Source organism: Muscardinus avellanarius, assembly GCF_963383645.1.
Source record: "Muscardinus avellanarius genome assembly, chromosome: 16".
Classification (NCBI taxonomy): Eukaryota; Metazoa; Chordata; class Mammalia; order Rodentia; family Gliridae; genus Muscardinus; species Muscardinus avellanarius.
In genome coordinates, this window is record NC_137802.1 from 22,426,918 (window position 1) to 22,444,842 (window position 17,925).

The 17,925-nt window shown below is 48.8% G+C and overlaps 2 protein-coding genes across 2 annotated transcripts in view; both read left to right on the plus strand.

Moving 5' to 3' along the window:
* The window catches only part of PRPF8 (pre-mRNA processing factor 8), a gene marked incomplete at both ends in the record, with an annotated part of 30,605 nt that extends 17,890 nt beyond the window's left edge, over positions 1 to 12,715 (plus strand). The window contains 14 exons of the mRNA XM_080714215.1: positions 112 to 258; positions 410 to 570; positions 835 to 1,026; positions 2,584 to 2,821; positions 2,954 to 3,082; positions 4,212 to 4,325; positions 4,410 to 4,583; positions 4,826 to 5,019; positions 6,730 to 6,969; positions 7,047 to 7,188; positions 11,624 to 11,764; positions 11,902 to 12,041; positions 12,137 to 12,339; positions 12,561 to 12,715. Of these exons, the coding sequence (XP_080570341.1) occupies positions 112 to 258; positions 410 to 570; positions 835 to 1,026; positions 2,584 to 2,821; positions 2,954 to 3,082; positions 4,212 to 4,325; positions 4,410 to 4,583; positions 4,826 to 5,019; positions 6,730 to 6,969; positions 7,047 to 7,188; positions 11,624 to 11,764; positions 11,902 to 12,041; positions 12,137 to 12,339; positions 12,561 to 12,715 (2,370 nt within the window). The remainder of the gene's footprint in view (positions 1 to 111; positions 259 to 409; positions 571 to 834; positions 1,027 to 2,583; positions 2,822 to 2,953; positions 3,083 to 4,211; positions 4,326 to 4,409; positions 4,584 to 4,825; positions 5,020 to 6,729; positions 6,970 to 7,046; positions 7,189 to 11,623; positions 11,765 to 11,901; positions 12,042 to 12,136; positions 12,340 to 12,560) is intronic.
* Positions 12,716 to 14,166: 1,451 nt separating this feature from the next.
* RILP (Rab interacting lysosomal protein) lies at positions 14,167 to 17,711 on the plus strand (the record flags this gene model as incomplete). The annotated part of the gene is made up of 8 exons (XM_080712302.1): positions 14,167 to 14,400; positions 14,477 to 14,570; positions 14,650 to 14,756; positions 14,855 to 15,040; positions 15,320 to 15,465; positions 15,659 to 15,781; positions 17,278 to 17,361; positions 17,579 to 17,711. 8 exons carry the CDS (start codon positions 14,167 to 14,169, stop codon positions 17,709 to 17,711), a joined length of 1,107 nt encoding a protein of 368 aa, XP_080568428.1.
* Positions 17,712 to 17,925: the final 214 nt, after the last annotated feature.

Here is a 17,925-nt window from a genome sequence, read left to right on the forward strand (position 1 = left end):
GTCATTGTTATACCTGTGAGATGAAACTGAAAATAAGTATTTCCATTGCCTTGATATGTTCTGAGAACTGGAGTCCCTTGATCCCTAATGTCCCATTCTCTTTCCTGGCAGGTATATGTGGGCTTTCAGGTGCAGCTGGACCTGACAGGCATCTTCATGCACGGCAAGATCCCCACGCTGAAGATCTCCCTCATCCAGATCTTCCGAGCCCACTTGTGGCAGAAGATCCACGAGAGCATTGTCATGGACTTGTGTCAGGTGCGCTGTGGCTGGGGTTAGCCTGTCGTTTGCATATGGGAAATCCGCCCTAGAAGCTCTGTTCTGAAACACCTATTGCCTGATTTCTCTAAGTTCCATAAACTCATTCTCAGTGGATTTCTATAACAAGTTATAACTTTTTCACCTTCAGGTGTTTGACCAGGAACTGGATGCACTGGAAATTGAGACAGTGCAAAAGGAGACAATCCATCCCCGAAAGTCCTATAAGATGAACTCTTCCTGCGCAGACATACTGCTCTTTGCCTCCTATAAGTGGAATGTCTCCCGGCCCTCGTTGCTGGCCGACTCCAAGTGAGCGTTTTCTGGCCCCGGTCATCTAGGAACCGTACTTTTACTGTTCATCTAGCATAACTGTCCCTGCCTGTTTTTCTATCAAATTCAGAGTCAAGGGCTACTCCTGGAGCTATCAGTACCCTAATACCCTTAGTCAGATCTGCTGTTTCTCTGGGGTCTTGTTGATAGGGAAGAGGCAAAGGGGATTTAGATGTAGTGGTTGGGATCTTATGGTTTGAGGGATGTTGCTTATCCTCGGAAGCCTGACTTCTCTGCTCTTAGGGATGTGATGGACAGCACTACGACTCAGAAGTATTGGATTGACATCCAGTTGCGCTGGGGGGACTATGATTCCCATGACATCGAACGCTATGCCAGGGCCAAGTTCCTGGACTATACCACAGACAACATGAGTATCTACCCTTCACCCACAGGTGTGCTCATTGCCATTGACCTGGCCTATAACCTGCACAGGTGAGTTAGAGCTCAGAAGCATGTGTTTGCCATTAGCTCTATACTTTTTATTTTTTATTTTTTTTGCAGTACTCTGGGTGGAACCCCAGGGGTTTCTACCTCCGAGCAATACCCCCAGTCCTATTTTTTATTCTTTTATTATTTATTTATTATTTTTAATTAATTAATTAATTAATTTATGGGTCTGAGGATGGAACCCAGACGCATTTGACCTCTGAGCCATACCCCCTGCCCTATTTTTATTCTTTATTTTAAAACAGGGTCTCACTAACTTGTAGAGGGTCTCACTAAGTAGCTGAGGCTGTCCGCGAACTGCGATCCTCCAGTTTTAGCCTACTAAATGCTGGGATTACAAGCGTGTACCACCACGGCCAGCTCTATTTTTTATTCTTTTTTTTTGTGTGTGTGTGTGTGGTACTGGGGATGGAACCCAGAGGCCTTCTACCTCCGGGCTACACTCCCAGACCTATTTTTATACCTTTTTATTTGGAAACAGGGTCTCTTAGCCAGCGCAACTGGCTTCGAACCTGCGCAATCCTCCTGTCTCCACCTCCCAAGCGCGGGGATTACAAGTGTGCGCCACCATGCCCGACTCTATTTTTATATTTTATTTGGAAACAGAGTCTCTTAAGCCAGCTGAGGCTGGCTTTGAGCTTGCGTGATCCTCCTGTCTCAGCCTCCCAAGCACGAGGATTACAAACGTGCACCACCACACCCGGCTATATTTTATTCTTTATTTTGAAACAGGGTCTCACTAAGTTGCGGAGGGCCTCACGGAGGGCCTCACTAAGCAGCTGAGGCTGTCCGTGAACTGCAATCCTCCAGTCTCAGCCTCCCGAATGCTGGGATTAAAACGTGTGCCATAAGCCGGGCGTGGTGGCGCACGCTTGTAATCCCCGCGCTTGGGAGGCTGAGACAGGAGGATCGCACAGGTTCGAAGCCAGCCTCGGCTACTTAGTGAGGCTCTCAGCAACTTAGTGAGACCCTGTTTCAAAATAAAATAGAAAATAGGTCTGGGAGTATAGCCCGGAGGTAGAAAGCCTCTGGGTTCCACTCTCAGTACCACCAAAAAAAAAAAAAAAAAAAACGTGTGCCACCACGCCTGGCTTTATTCTTTTATTTTTATTTACTTATTTATTTATTTATTTGGTGGCACTGGGGTTCCTGGAAGCCCTTCTACCTCCGGGCTACACTCCCAGACCTATTTTTTATATATTTTTATTTGGAAACAGCGTCTCTTAAGCCAGCACGGCTGGCTTCGAACCTGCGCGATCCTTTTGTCTCCGCCTCCCAAATGCTGGGATTACAAGCGTGCGCCACCGCACCTGGCTCAGCTCCATACTTTTTAATGTAGATGTGTTTTTTGTTTTGTTTTGTTTTTTTTAGTTTGCCTAGATGACATGAGGTTTAGCATTTTCTTCTCCCAGCATATGTGCACATTAGCAAATTATTGTCAGCCTAGCCAGTGGTCTTTCTTCCTTTGTAGCGTTCTATTTTACCTTGTTTTGGGGGCTGTCAGCCTGGGCTTACCTTTTCTTGCTTTCTCCATCCTCACAGTGCTTATGGCAACTGGTTCCCAGGCAGCAAGCCACTCATACAGCAGGCCATGGCCAAGATCATGAAAGCAAACCCTGCTTTGTATGTGTTACGTGAACGGATTCGTAAGGGCCTGCAACTGTATTCATCTGAGCCCACTGAGCCTTATCTGTCCTCTCAGAACTATGGCGAACTCTTCTCCAACCAGATTATCTGGTTTGTGGATGACACTAATGTCTACAGAGTGACTATCCACAAGGTGAGCATTAAGAAACAGTGTAGGACTTTATGACTCTGGGAGGGCAAGAGGGCAAGTGTCTGTGTGCCTTGGGATGAAGGCAGGCTGGTTCTCTCTAGGCCATGCTAACTAAGGCGATTAATCATTCTTTAGACCTTTGAAGGGAACTTGACGACCAAACCCATCAATGGGGCCATCTTCATCTTCAACCCACGAACAGGACAATTATTCCTCAAGATAATCCACACATCTGTGTGGGCTGGACAGAAACGTTTGGGGCAGGTAAGCAGCATAAAGGATAGAGAGTCCATAGAACCTTTCAGATCTTATTCTTGGTAGGGGGACTGAGAGAGAAAGGATCTTCTGTTCTCTGTTGAAGAACTGGGTGTCTTATTTCAACTTAGCCTCTGAATTAACTAAACTCGGTAAGTATTCTCCTACAGGAGGTCCAAGAGTGTATGAGGCATGTCATTATTTTCTGGTTGATTTCTGCTTCCTGAATCTCCAATCTCCCATCTGTACCTTTGTTTTGTTTTGTTTTGTTTTTTGTTGTTTGTTTTTGGTTTTGTTTTGTTTTGTTTTGTTGTGGTACTAGAGATGGAACCCAGGGCACTGTACCTCCAAGCCTACAGTTTTAGTCTTTTTTTTTTTTTTTTTTTTGCGGTACTAGGGTGGAACCCAGGGGCTTTCTACCTCTGGGCTATACTCCCAGACCTATTTTTTATATTTTTATTTGGAAGCAGGGTCTCATTAAGTTGCTGAGAGCCTCACTAAGTAGCTGAGGCTGGCTACTTAGCCTCACTAAGTAGCAGGAAGAGTGCAGGTTCGAGGACAGCTTCATCAAGTAGTGAGTCTCAGCATCCTAATGAGACCTTGTTTTCAAATAAGAAGTAAAATTGGACTGAGGATGTAGCTCCATGGTCGGATGGCTCTGGGTTGAATTCCCAGTACCCCCCCCACACAAAATAAAGACTCCTTTTTTGTGTATGTGCAGATTTTATGATCCTGGTAGCCTTAATTCATTTTGTTCCTAAACTTTTATAGATTTATTTATTTTGTGGTACTGGGAATGGAACCGCAGGGACTTTGTACTTTCAGGCCACACCCTCAGCCATATTATAAGTGTGGGCCACCATGCCCGGCTTTCTTATTTTGAAACAAGGTCTCACTAAGTTGCAGAGGGCCTCACTAAGTAGCTGAGGCTATCACAAGCCATGATACTCCTGTCTCTGCCTCCCAAGTGTTGGGATTACAAGCGTAGGCCACCACATCTGGCTCTTTTTCTTCTGAGTGTATAACATTGGACACCAGTCTTCATTAGAAACAGTTTATTTCAAGAATAGGATCTTCTGTTCTAGTTGTTCTAGGAGCCAAGTAAAGACTTAGTTTCCATTTTCATTTTGCTATTTAGTTGGCCAAGTGGAAGACAGCAGAGGAAGTGGCTGCCCTGATCCGATCTCTGCCTGTGGAGGAACAGCCCAAGCAGATCATCGTCACCAGGAAGGGAATGCTGGATCCTTTGGAGGTTAAGAGGGTTGACAAGGTGGAAGGAAGGAGGCCTGAGACCTCCAAGCTCAATTTCTAATCTTGGACTTGGATTTTGTCGTAGGTCCACTTGCTGGACTTCCCCAATATCGTGATCAAAGGATCAGAGCTCCAGCTCCCCTTCCAGGCTTGCCTCAAGGTAGAAAAGTTTGGGGATCTCATTCTTAAAGCCACTGAGCCCCAGATGGTTCTCTTCAACCTCTATGACGACTGGCTCAAGACTATCTCATCTTACACGGTATGAAGAAGTCCCTCTAGAAGGATGGATGTGGGATCAGGAGAAGATCCTGTGCCTTGGGTGTCTCCACATACCACTTAATGGGCTAACAAATTTTCAACCTATTGATGGGACAGGAATTTTGGATTGTGAGGGGTGGTCCTTAAAGTTTAAAATCGGTTCTTGGGGTTCTTGAAAGTATAGGATAGAGAAGCAGGGAGAGGCTCAAGCAGCTGACTTCACCCTTCCAAATCTCTTCCCAGGCTTTCTCTCGTCTCATCCTGATTCTGCGAGCCCTACATGTGAACAATGACCGGGCAAAGGTGATCCTGAAGCCAGACAAGACCACTATCACAGAGCCACACCACATCTGGCCCACCCTGACTGACGAGGAGTGGATCAAGGTGGAAGTGCAGCTCAAGGACCTTATTCTGGCCGACTATGGCAAGAAAAACAAGTGAGCAGTGCTGGTGGGGAGGCAGCTGGCGTCAGGAGAGGGTGAAGTGGGTGACTCAGTGTATGGGTTTTGGGGTTCTTGAAACATTTAAGCTGAGAAGTTTCTTAAAATTGTCTTAAGCCCGGCGTGGTGGTGCATACTTGTAATCCCAGTATTTAGGAGGCTGAGACAGGAGGATCTCAGTTCTTGGCCATCCTTCAAAGCTTAGCAAGGCCCTTCACAACTTAATGAGATCCTGTTTCAAAATAAGAAGTAAAATAGGGCTGGTGGTTAGCTTGGAGGTAGAATCCTCCTGGGTTTGATCCCCAGTAGCATGCATGCATGTATATGCAGACAGACAGACACACACACACACACACACACACACACACACACACACACACACACCAGAATTACATTAAAATAAAGTATCCTCACCGGGCGTGCGCTTGTAATCCCAGCATTCGGGAGGCTGAGACTGGAGAATCGCAATTCGCAGCCAGCCTCAGCTCCTTCGTGAGGCCCTCTGCAACTCAGTGAGACCCGGTTTCAATATAAAGAATAAAAAATAGGGCAGGGGGTATAGCTCGGAGGTCAAATGCCCCTGGGTTCCATTTAAAGAGGACCCACTTAAAAAAAAAAAAAGTCTCCTCTAGAAGAAAGGTAGGTAAGCCAGGCATGGTGGCGCATACCTATAACCCCAGCTGCTCCAAAGACTAAGGTAGGAGGATCCCAAGCTTGAGGCCAGCCCGGGTAACTTAGTGAAACCCTATCTCACAATAAAGTCTTAATAAAGGGCCAGAGTGAGCCATGCATTGTGGGACACACTTGTAATCCCAGCATTTGGGAGGCTGAGACAGGATGATTATAGGTTCTCGGCCAGCCTCAACTACTTAGTAGTGCCCTCCACAACTTAGACCCTGTTTCAAAATAAAGAATAAGCCGGGCACACTCTTGTAATCCCAGCATTCGGGAGGCTGAGACAGGAGGGTTGTGGTTTGAGGGCAGCCTTAGCTACTACTTAGTGAGGCCCTTTGCAACTCATTGAGACCCTGTTTCAAAATAAAGAATAAAAAATAGGGCTGGGGGTATAGCTTGAAAGTAGAATGCCCCTGGGTTCCATCCCCAGTATTGCAAAAAATTTTTTAAATAAAAATTAAAAAAAATATAGGGCCAGGGATGTAGCTCAATAAGAGAATGTTTCTGGGTTCAATCCCTAGTACTGGGAGTGAAAAAATAGAAGTAGGCCATGTCTTTAGATAATATACGCAGTGTCCAAGTTTCAGGATTTCATTCTGACTTGTGGCTTCTATTTCTTGGTGGAGACACTATTGCCATTTTAAGCAGAGCTTTTCTTTACTGTCGTTTACATTACAGAAAGTTTTTGTTTTTGTTTTTTTTGCGGGTCTGGGGATGGAACCCAGGGGCATTCGACCTGTGAGCTACACCCCCTGCCCTATTTTTTAATTCTTTATTTTGAAACAGGGTCTCACTGAGTTGCGGAAGGCCTCACTAAGTAGCTGAGGCTGTCTGTGAACCACAATCCTCCTCTCTCAGCCTCCTGAATGCTGGGATTACAAGCGTGCGCCACCACGCCCAGCTTGCTTCATGATTTCTTTACGAGTGTCACTGGAGAATTAGCTGGGCAGGAGTGTGTGCTGCCCTATCATTGTAAATTGAGCATTGAGGCAGAAGTGACAAAGGATACTGCATAACTTACCCTGCCCACAGCGTCAACGTGGCATCACTAACACAATCCGAAATCCGAGACATCATCCTGGGTATGGAGATTTCTGCACCATCACAGCAGCGGCAGCAGATAGCTGAGATTGAGAAGCAGACCAAGGAGCAGTCACAGCTGACCGCAACCCAGACACGCACTGTCAACAAGCATGGGGATGAGATCATCACCTCCACCACAAGCAACTATGAGACCCAAACTTTCTCATCAAAAACTGAGTGGAGAGTCAGGTATTGTGAAGGGCAGAAGGGTAGGCCTGGAGAGGTGCTTGGGCCGAGAGGTGCTGATGTCCCCTACCTGTTTTTAGGGCTATCTCTGCTGCCAACCTGCACTTACGGACCAATCACATTTATGTTTCATCTGATGACATCAAGGAGACTGGTTACACATATATCCTTCCCAAGAACGTGCTTAAGAAATTCATCTGCATATCTGACCTTCGTGCCCAAGTAAGTAAGTGTGCTGAACAAGGCCACAAAAATTCCTATATAAATGATATGCCTAAAACTCACCTGGATATTTCCTGAATTTGAGGTGCTGTTTTCAAGATTTGGGGATGAGAGTCGGGCGTTGTAGCGCACGCTTGTAATCCCAGCATTTGGGAGCATGAGACAGGAGGATTGTGGTTTTTGGACGGCCTCAGCTACTTAGTGAGGCCCTTTGTAACTCAGTGAGACCCTGTTTCAAAATAAAGAATAAAAAATAGAGCTGGGGGTGTAGCTCAGAGGTAAAATCCTCTTGGGTTCCATCCCCAGTACCAAAAAAAAAAAAAAAAAATAGAGATTTGGGGATGAGTAACTATTAAAGGAGAGCTAAAGCTGGGCGTGGTTGGCACATGCCTATAATTCTAGTACTTGGGAGGGAGGCGGAGACAGGAGGATCTCAGGTTCAAAGACAGCCACAGCAAGTAGTGAGACTCATCAACCTAGCGAGACCCTGTTTAAACTAAAAATGGGACTGAAGGTGTTGCTTGGAGGTAGGCTGCCCCTGGGTTCAATTCCTAGTACCACAGACAAAACAAGACACCTTGTTTCAAAATTAAAAATTAGGCATGGTGGAACATGCCTGTAATCCCAGTACTTGGGAGGCTGAGACAGAAGGATCACAGGTTTGAGGCCAGCCTCAGCAAGTAACAAAACTCTTAGCAACTCCCTATTTCAAAAAATAAAAAAAGGCTGGGGGTGTAGCTTGGCGGTAGAATGCCCCTGGGTTCAATCCCTATAGATAGATAAAGAGAGAGAGAGAGAGAGAGAGAGAGAGTGTATTGGAAGAAAATACCAGTGACCTTAGTGCTGTGATAACTTCCTTAAATAAGACATAATACATAAAACTATGATGAAAAGTTAATAACTTATGACGTGGGTAATACAAAAGACATACTAAGCCAGGCATGGTGGTGCATGCTTGTGATCCCAGTACTTGGGAGGTTGAGGCAGGAGAATCGCAGGTTCGCAGCCAGCCTCAGCTATTTAGTGAGGCCTTCTTTAACTTGGTCCCTGTTTCAAAATAAAAGAATAGCCGGGCGTGGTGGCGCACGCTTGTAATCCCCGCGCTTGGGAGGCAGAGACAGGAGGATCGCGCAGGTTCGAAGCCAGCCGCGCGCGCTGGCTTAGGAGACCCTGTTTCCAAATTAAAAAAAAAAAATGCAAAAATAGGTCTGGGAGTGTAGCCCGGAGGTAGAAGGGCTTCCAGGAACCCCAGTACCACCAAAAAAAAAATTAAATAAAAAAAATTAAAAATAAAAGAATAAAAAATAGGGCTGGGGAAGCTGGGTGTGTGGTGGTGCACACTTGTAATCGCAGCATTTGGGAGGCTGAGACAGGAGGATCACAGATTCATGGCTAGCTTCGACTACTTAGTGAGGCCCTTTGCAACTCAGTGAGACCCTGTTTCAAAATAAAGAATTAAAAATAGGGCTAGGTTGCCGGGCGTGGTGGCGCACGCTTGTAATCCCCGTGCTTGGGAGGCAGAGACAGGAGGATCGCGCAGGTTCGAAGCCAGCCGCGCGCGCTGGCTTAGGAGACCCTGTTTCCAAATAAAAATATAAAAATAGGTCTGGGAGTGTAGCCTGGAGGTAGAAGGGCTTCCAGGAACCCCAGTACCACCAAATAAATAAATAATTAATTAATTAATTTTAAAAAGTAAAAATAGGGCTAGGGGTGTAGCTCAGAGATAGAATGCCTGTGAGTTCAATCCCCAGTACTGAAAAAAAGACAACATACTAAAAACATAAAGGAACTGAATAGACAAATCACAAAAGAAGAAATATAAATGGCCAATAGATACATGAAAAGATGTTCAACATCATTAGCCATCAGGGAGATGCAAATCAAAACTACACTGAGATTCCATCTAACCCCAGTCAGAGTGGCAAGCATAAAGAAATCAAATAACAACAAATGCTGGCGAGGATGTGGGGAAAGAGGAACTCTTTTACACTGTTGGTGGGAGAGCAAACTCGTTCAGCCGCTATGGAGATCAGTGTGGAGAGTCCTTAGAAAACTGGGAATACATCCACCATATGATCCAGCTGTACCACTCCTGGGTATTTATCCAAAGGGGTTGAATTCAGAGAAATACAGCAACATATGCATACCTATGTTCATAGCAGCACAATTCATAATAGCCAAAATATGGAACCAACCTAGGTCTCCATCAACAGATGAATAGATTGCAAAATTATGGGAAACACACACAATGGAATTCCATTTAGCTATAAAGAAGAACAAAATCATGCGATTCACAAGAAGATAGAAAGACCTGGAGAACAATATGTTAAGTGAGATCAGCCAGGCACAGAAAGAGAAGGGACATATGTTTCCTCTAATATGCCCAAACTAGCGAGCACTGGGGATACCAGAGGGACTCCAGATAATGGAGGGGAAACCTCAGCAAAGCTAGAATGGAAGGATAGGAGGAAGAAGGCTGAGGTTGATTAGTGGAGGAGCTACATCTGAATATGTGTAAAAGTATGAATATAGCATGGTTAATCTGGACACTCATTGTTGGGAGGTAGGGAAAGGCAATGGGGGGGTACCAAGCACAGTCTAAATGTATACTATTTTCAGTATGTTCCACATATAAATAAAATTTTTATAAAAGAAAAACATGAGCCGGGCATGGTGGCGCACACTTGTAATCCCCGTGCTTGGGAGGCTGAGACAGGAGGATCGCACAGGTTCAAAGCCAGCCTCAGCTACTTAGTGAGGCTCTCAGCAACTTAGTGAGACCCTGTTTCCAAATAAAATATAAAAAAGGTCTGGGAGTATAGCCCAGGGTAGAAAGCCTCTGGGTTCCACCCCCAGTACCACCAAAAAAAAAAAAAAAAAAAAAAAGATAAAAACATGAAGGATGAAGGAAGCATTTGTATTACTCTTAAGAGATAAGGCTGGCTGTGGACTGCTATTCTCCTATCTCAGCCTCCCAAATGCTGGGATTACAAGCATGCGTTACTACACCCAGCTCTTTTTTTTTTTTTTTTTTTGGTAGTACTGGGGATGGAACCCAGAGGCTTTCTACCTCCAGGCTATACTCCCAGACCTATTTTATATTTTATTTGGAAACAGGGTCTCACTAAGTAGCTGAGGCATGCTTCAAACCTGTGTGTTCCTCCTGTCTCTGCCTCCCAAGCACAGGGAATACAAGCATGCACCACCATGCCCAGCTTTTTTTTTTTTTTTTTTTTTTTTTTGCGGATCTTGGGGTGGAATCCAGGGGCATTCGACCTCTGATTTATACCTCCTTTTTTTTTTTTTTTTTTTTTTTTGGGTGGTACTGGGGGTGGAACTCAGAGGCTTTCTACCTCTGAGGTATACTCCCAGATCTTTTTTATATTTTATTTGGAAACAGGGTCTCACTAAGTTGCTGAGAGCCTCACTAAGTAGCTGAGGCTGGCTTCGAACCCGTGATCCTCCTGTCTTAGCCTCCCAAGCATAGGGATTACAAGCGTGCGCCACCACGTCCAGCTCTCTCTTTTTTTTTTTTTTTTTTTTTTTTTTGTACTGAGGTTCCTGGAAACCCTTCTATCTCTGGGCTACACTCCCAGACCTATTTTTATATTTTTATTTGGAAACAGGGTCTCTTAAGTCAGCAAGGCTGGCTTTGAACCTGCGCGATCCTCCTGCCCCAGCCTCCCAAGCACAGGGATTAAAAGTGTGCGCCACTACGCTTGGCCTCCCCCCTTTTCTTATTTTTTATTCTTTATTTACAAACAGTCTCATTAAGATTCGGAGGACCTCATAGCTGAGGCTGTCCCCGAACCGCGATCCTCTGGTCTCACCCTCCCAAATAAATGCTGGGATTACAAGCATGCGCCACCACGCCCAGCTTATGTTCATTTTTTATAAAACACATTTTTCATGTTTTGTAAAATATGGTGGCTGGGTGTGGTGGCACACATTTGTAATCCCAGTATTTGAGAGGCTGAAACAGAAGAATTGCAAATTTGTGGCCAGCTTCAGTACTTAGTGAGGCCCTTTGCAACTTAGCAAGACCCTGTTTAAAAATAAAGAATATAAAATAAGGCTGGGGTGTGGCTTGGAGGTAGAATGCCTCTGGGTTCCATCCCCAGTACCACAAAAAGAAAGAGAATTCATTGAGCCATGTGTTGTGTGCTTATTTATTTATGGATACTATGCTCATCAATCATCAACGGGGGCACTTGGGAGCAGTACACATACCTAGACCCCACCTAGATTATGAAGTGGAAAGCTTGAAGAGGTGGTGTGTAATATTTTGCATGAGCACCCTAGGTGATTCTGATATAAGGAGTTCTGACTTTATTTTGGGAAACCATATACTTAGAGGTGAGAAGGAAATACTTGCTGACAGCCAGACTCTGGGATTGTACTGAGTAGTTTTAGTTCCTGACTCCCTCTTCTCCAGATTGCAGGATACTTGTATGGGGTGAGCCCACCTGATAACCCCCAGGTGAAGGAGATCCGCTGCATCGTGATGGTGCCACAGTGGGGCACTCACCAGACTGTGCACCTGCCTGGCCAGCTGCCCCAGCATGAGTACCTCAAGGTACGTGGTGGTGATGGGCTTGGGAGCCTGGGCCCTTGTGCTCTCTTGAGGTAGCAGGAAGGTTAGCTTGTTACTCTCATGGATGAGATTTCTGTAGATGGGATTCTGAACAGCTCTTTGCTTCCCTTTGCCCATAGGAGATGGAGCCCTTAGGTTGGATCCACACTCAACCCAATGAGTCCCCACAACTATCACCCCAGGACGTCACCACCCATGCCAAGATCATGGCTGACAACCCTTCTTGGGATGGCGAGAAGACCATTATCATCACTTGCAGGTGGGCTTGGGACCCCTTAGGACCAAGTGTTCTTGCTCCTGCTGGCCAGAGCCTGGAATGTCCACCTAACTCTCCCCTGCCTGTCATTCCCCCAGCTTCACACCAGGCTCCTGCACGTTGACAGCCTATAAACTGACACCCAGCGGCTATGAATGGGGCCGCCAGAACACAGACAAAGGCAACAACCCCAAGGGTTACCTTCCCTCCCACTACGAGAGGGTCCAGATGCTGCTGTCAGACCGCTTCCTCGGCTTCTTTATGGTCCCTGCTCAGTCCTCATGGAACTACAACTTTATGGGTGAGTGAGTGAGTGAGTGAGTGTGTGTGTGTGTGTGTGTGTGTGTGTGTGTGTGTGTGTGTGTGTGTTGGAAGACAGCACAGGCAGTTGGGGGAGGTTGAGGCCAGCATTTTTAGCACTTGGGGCACTTGGGGCCTGGCTCTGTCTTGAAATGGCCCAGGGGCCCAGGCTGGGTGAGGAGGTGGACCCTTGTAACATTTGGTTTTTCCTTCTTCCCTAAGGTGTCCGGCATGATCCTAACATGAAGTATGAGCTGCAGCTCGCAAACCCCAAAGAGTTCTACCACGAGGTGCACAGGCCCTCCCACTTCCTTAACTTCGCCCTCCTGCAGGAGGGGGAGGTCTACTCTGCAGACCGGGAGGACCTCTATGCCTAGATGCTCCCTTATCTCCTGCCTCAGACTCCAAACAAAGGCCGGAGCCTCACCCCCAGACAAGCTGGTGACATTCAGCAGCTTGGCCCCTTCCCTGTTTTGTGCTTGTGTTGTTAATGGCTTGTAATTCTGAACAAAATATAATAATAAATTTTGTATAAATAGGAGTTGAGGGTTGGTTGCTTTCTCTCCTCCCACCTCATTCCCCAGCTCAAATTCTCTTATGTAGGTATGGCAGGCAGCTGGGTAGTTCACAGCAGGGTGTTGAGTTCAATCCTGAGAGGATACAAGTCCCCCTCTCTACCTCCCTATTCAAGGTTTTGGGGCTGGATAGCTCCTAGACTTGGGGAATTGAGGTATGGTTGGGCTTTCACACTGTACTGGCTTCACCACATTTGTTGATTTCTCCACAAAATAGTTGCAAACCATGATGCCCTTTTCTTTTTTTTTTTTCTTTTTTTTTTTTTTTAATTTTTGGTACTATGGATTGGACCCAGAGGCCTTCTACCTCCAAACTACACTCGCAGCCTCGTTTTATTTTTTATTTGGAAACATGTTCTCACCAGGTTGCTGAGAGCCTTGCTAAATTGCTGAGGCTGACTTTGAACCTGTAATCCTCCTATCCCAGCCTCCCAAGTACTGGGATTACAAGCATGCACTACTCTGACTTTTTTTTTTTTTTTTTTTTTTTTTTTGTACTGGGAATGAGTATCCTACCTTCTAGCTACACCTCCAGCTCAATTTTATTTCATATGTGGAAACAAAGTCTCACTACTTGCTCAGGCTGTCCTCCAACTTGCAATCCTCTCAACCTCCCAAGTACTAGAGGCATTTTGCCTCCAAGCTACACCCCAGCCTTTTTTTTGTTTTGAGACAGTCTCAGTCTTGCTAAATTGCTGAAGCTGGTCTTGAACCTGTGATCTCCTCAGTCCCCCGATACTGGGATTACAGGCGGGTGCTACTGTGAGAGCTCCATCACCCCTTTGAACATCACTTAAGGCAGTTGCTGCTGTTTTCTAGGTCTAGGAGCTCTGTGACTAGTGCTTTAAGTTCCTGAGCTCCTGGTGAGGGAAACCAGTACCTGAGGCACTGTAGGCCAGAGGTCACTCACTGGCCTTCGGTCTCACCTCTTGCCCGGCTGGAGTGGTTGGCAGCCTAGCTCGGGTGGAGCCTGGACGGACCGGCGCTTGGGGAGGGCTTCCCTTAAATAACCACTTAAAACCCTGAGCCTCAGCTCTTTTACACCTGCCTGGAAATTGGCTGTCCAGCTTCCTGTGACCTTGATAGCCTGGGGTACCTAGGGCACTGTTTCCCTCCTCCTGGCCGGTTCCCTGGTGGCTCCTCCCTTTTTGCTCCTACCCCGCCCCTTACAACCCTAAACTTCCTGGGCCGGACTATTTGGCTTTTTCCTGCCCTAGTTAGTTGATGGTAGGGGTGCCGCCGACCTTCCAGAAATGGAGCCCAGGAGGGTGGCACTTGGGCCTGGCCCACCCAGTTGGGGGCCTCCAGTGGCCTCGGGGTCGGGGACGGCGGCCGAGCTTGTGTACCATCTAGCTGGGGCTCTGGGCGCAGAGCTGCAAGAGCTGGCACGCCGTTTCGGCCCAGAGGCGGCTGCGGGACTGGTGCCGCTCGTGGTGCGGGCGCTGGAGCTCTTGGAAAAGGCTGCCGTGGGGCCGGCCCCGGACTCGGTGAGTCGCCGCCCCTCCGCTGGCCCCTCGCCTCCCGGCTCCCGGCGGGCCCTCACCCCAGGCCCGGCCCCCCCAGCTGCAGGTGTCGGCGCAGCAGGCGGAACTGGAATTGCGGCGGCTGCGGGAGGAGAACGAGCACCTCCGAAGGGAGCTGGGCTCGGGGCCGCAGGGTAAGTGCAGGCCCCGCCAGCACCGGGAGGGCTGGGGCCTCGGCTCCGGCGGCCCACGCTAAGAACGCCCCTTCCTCAGAGGAACGCGCGCTGCTGCGCCAGCTCAAAGAGGTGACCGACCGACAGCGGGACGAGCTCCGTGCGCACAACCGCGAGCTGCTGCACCGCAGCCAGGAGACTGAGGCCGTGAGCGCCGCGGAGGGGGCGGGGCGGGGCTCCGCGGCGGGGCGGGGTCCGCAGCGCCCGGCGCCCCGCCCACCAGCTCCCCTCTCGCTCCGCCCCAGTTGCAGGAACAGCTGCAGCGCCTCCTGCTGGTGAATGCCGAGCTGCGCCAGAAGCTGGCAGTTGTGCAGGCCCAGCTGCAAGCTGCGCAGAACCGCGAGAGGGAGAGCCAGCTACTACCAGAAGGCCCCAGGCAGCTGGGTAGAGAGCAGAAGCAGGAGTCCGAGCAGGAGACCCTGGAGGACGCAGTGAGTGCTGGAGGACAGGGACGCAGAGCGACAGCGGTGGCTTTCGGCATGCATTAGGCAAGCTGTGTCGCGAGTGGGTAGCTGGAAGGCGAGATGCAGACTTGTACTTCCACCGGCCTTCGCCCCTTCTCAGCTACAGCACTGCTCTGTCGTCCACTGTAGCAGCCTAATACCCGAAATGTCCTTGCCAGACACACATTCCCTAGAGTTCCCTTGGCGCTGGGGTTTAGGAAGGAGGGCTAACCACGGTGCCCTCTCACCATTACTGTCTTTTCCCAGGCGGATGCCCAGCAGCAGCCAGCACGCCCCCTCGAGGCCGGGCCAAGCGGCTTCAGCAGGGAGGAGCTTGAGCAGATCCTGCAGGAGCGGAATGAGCTCAAAACCAAGGTGTTTCTGCTCAAGGAGGAGTTGGCCTACTTCCAGCGGTGAGGGAATGGGGGCTGAGGGCCCTCCACCCACGGCTGCTCCTGAGCCTCAGGCCACTCCATTCTTTGGCAGGGCCGCCTAAGCGAGGGTCTGAGAAGTGTTAGCAAGGCAGAGCAGTTCTGTGCTTCCGGGGAACGGCCAGCACAGGTACAGCCTCAGTGCTTCCTCCCTGCCCCTTTGCCTCTTCTATAGGGAGCTGCTTGCAGACCACAGGGTCCCCGGGCTTCTGCTGGAAGCCATGAAGGTGGCCGTCAGGAAACAGCGGAAGAAGATCAAGGCCAAGATGTTAGGTACACCAGAGGAAGCCGAGAGCAGGTACGATCCTACCGCATTCCCTTTCCCAACAGGCACCGCTACCTCTTACAGTGTGTGTGTGTGTGTGTATGTGTGTGTGTGTGTGTGTGTCTGTGTGTGTGTGTCTGTGTCTGTGTGTGTGTGTGTTACTAGGGACTGAATGAACCTGGGGTATCCTACCTCCAAGCTACCGACCAACTCCTTTTTAAATTTTTGTTTTGAAACAAGGTCTTACTAGTTCGATGAGTCTCGCTACTTGATGAGGCTATCTTCAAACCTGCTGTCTTCCTGTCTCAGTCTCCCAAGTGCTGGGATTACAGGCATGCACCACTACACCCGGCACCTCCTGCATTTTCTAACTTAGTGTGGTTGAGCCTGCTGACCCAGGCTGGTCACTCTCTGAGCCCACCTAGTCTAGTCTCTTCTTGGACCTGCTGAGCTGCTCTGGTTGTCTCTAAGCTTGTCCTGCTGAGCTTCCTGTTGTGGCTGGGTTATGCCCTGGGTCTGCTGAATCTTCCTGGCCCTTCCCTGAGTCTCTGTCCAGCCTTCTACTCTTCTCTCTCTCTGGTCACACCACTCCACTTGCCATGTCTGTCATATATCTCATGGAATAAACCTGCTAACACAGCCAGGCATAGTGGCTCACTCCTTAATCCTAGTACTTGGGAGCCTGAGACAGGAGGATCGCAGGTTCAAAATAAAGAATTAAAAAATAGAGCTGGGGAGCTAGGAATGGTGTCGCATGCTTATAATCCCAGCATTCGTTATGCTGAGACTGGACGATCACGGTTTGCGGCCAGCCTCAGCTACTTAGTGAGGCCCTCTGCAACTCAGTGAGACCCAGTTTCAAAATAAAAAATAAAAAATAGGGCAGGGGGTGTAACTCAGAGGTCGAATGCCCCTGGGTTTCATCCCCAGACCTGCAAAAAACAAAACGAAACAAAACATAGGGCTAGGTGTAGCTCAGAGGTAGAATGCCCTTGGGTTCAATCTTCAGTTCTGAATGAGTGAATGAATGAATATATAGATAGGGCTGGGGATATAGCTTAGTGGCAGAGCACTCCTGGGTTTAATCCCAAGTACCATCAAAAACCAAACAAAAACCTAAATAAGTCCTGTGAGCCGGGTATGGTGCCACACGCTTGTAATCCCAGCGTTTGGGAGGCAGAGACAGGAGGAGTGCGGTTCACAGACAGCTTCAGCTACTTAACAAGGCCCTTCATAACTACTCAGTAAGACCCTGTGAGACCCTGTTTCAAAATAAAGAATAAAAAAATAGGGCTGGGGGTGTAGCTCAGAGGTAGAATGCTCTTGGGTTCCATCCCCAGTACTGCAAAAACAAACATACAAAAAAAAGCCCTGCACCTCCCCAGGGCCTCCTCCATTCTAGCCCTGGGGCCTCCAGTCACTCTGCCCTACCCTGCTGCTCTTGCCAGCTGTGCAGGGCTTCATCGTGAGCTGGACTCCTGTTGGCCCTCAGGACCTTGGTAGTGCCCCTCATATCTCCTCTCTCCTAGTGATGATGAAGACAGCTCATGGCTTCTACTCTCCAGCGATAAGAGCGATGACCTCCCAACGTCTGAGTCCAGAATACAGAGTTTGTATGTTGGGGGCGGGGAACTCCAGCCCCCTTGCCCCTTGCACTGTCTGTCTCCTGCTGTCCTGGGCTGCCTCCCCCTCCCCGGGCTGGCCCTCAGCCCCATCACCTCCTGCTACCCTTTCTTTCCTGCGCACCTCCTTTCTCACCACTCTAGCCTCGACAGCATCCTTGACTCCGCCGGCTTTCTAATTCAAAGTACCTTTTGGCTCTCCCTCCAGCTTTGGCTTGTGGTATCGGGGTGAAGCAGAGGCCCCAGAGGCTGAGACTAGCAGCAAGCAAGTAGGAGAAGAGAAGGCCCCCCAGCAACCTCATGTGGAACCTGCCGCCAGCCCTCCGGCCCCTACCTCCTGACTGGCCCCACTCTGCTCTCAGTGGACGTCTTGATCTGAGAGCTCCCACTGCCCCAGGGGCCTGGCACTGGGGTCCAGAGGTGGATGGATGTGTGAATGCAGATGAGGACAGGCTCCTACCAATCCTGGCCTGCGCCCGCACGGCGGAGCTCAACCTGCCTCCTTCCTGGCATCTGTGCGCCAGGCCTCGGGGCCTTATGTAAAGGTGTTCCTAT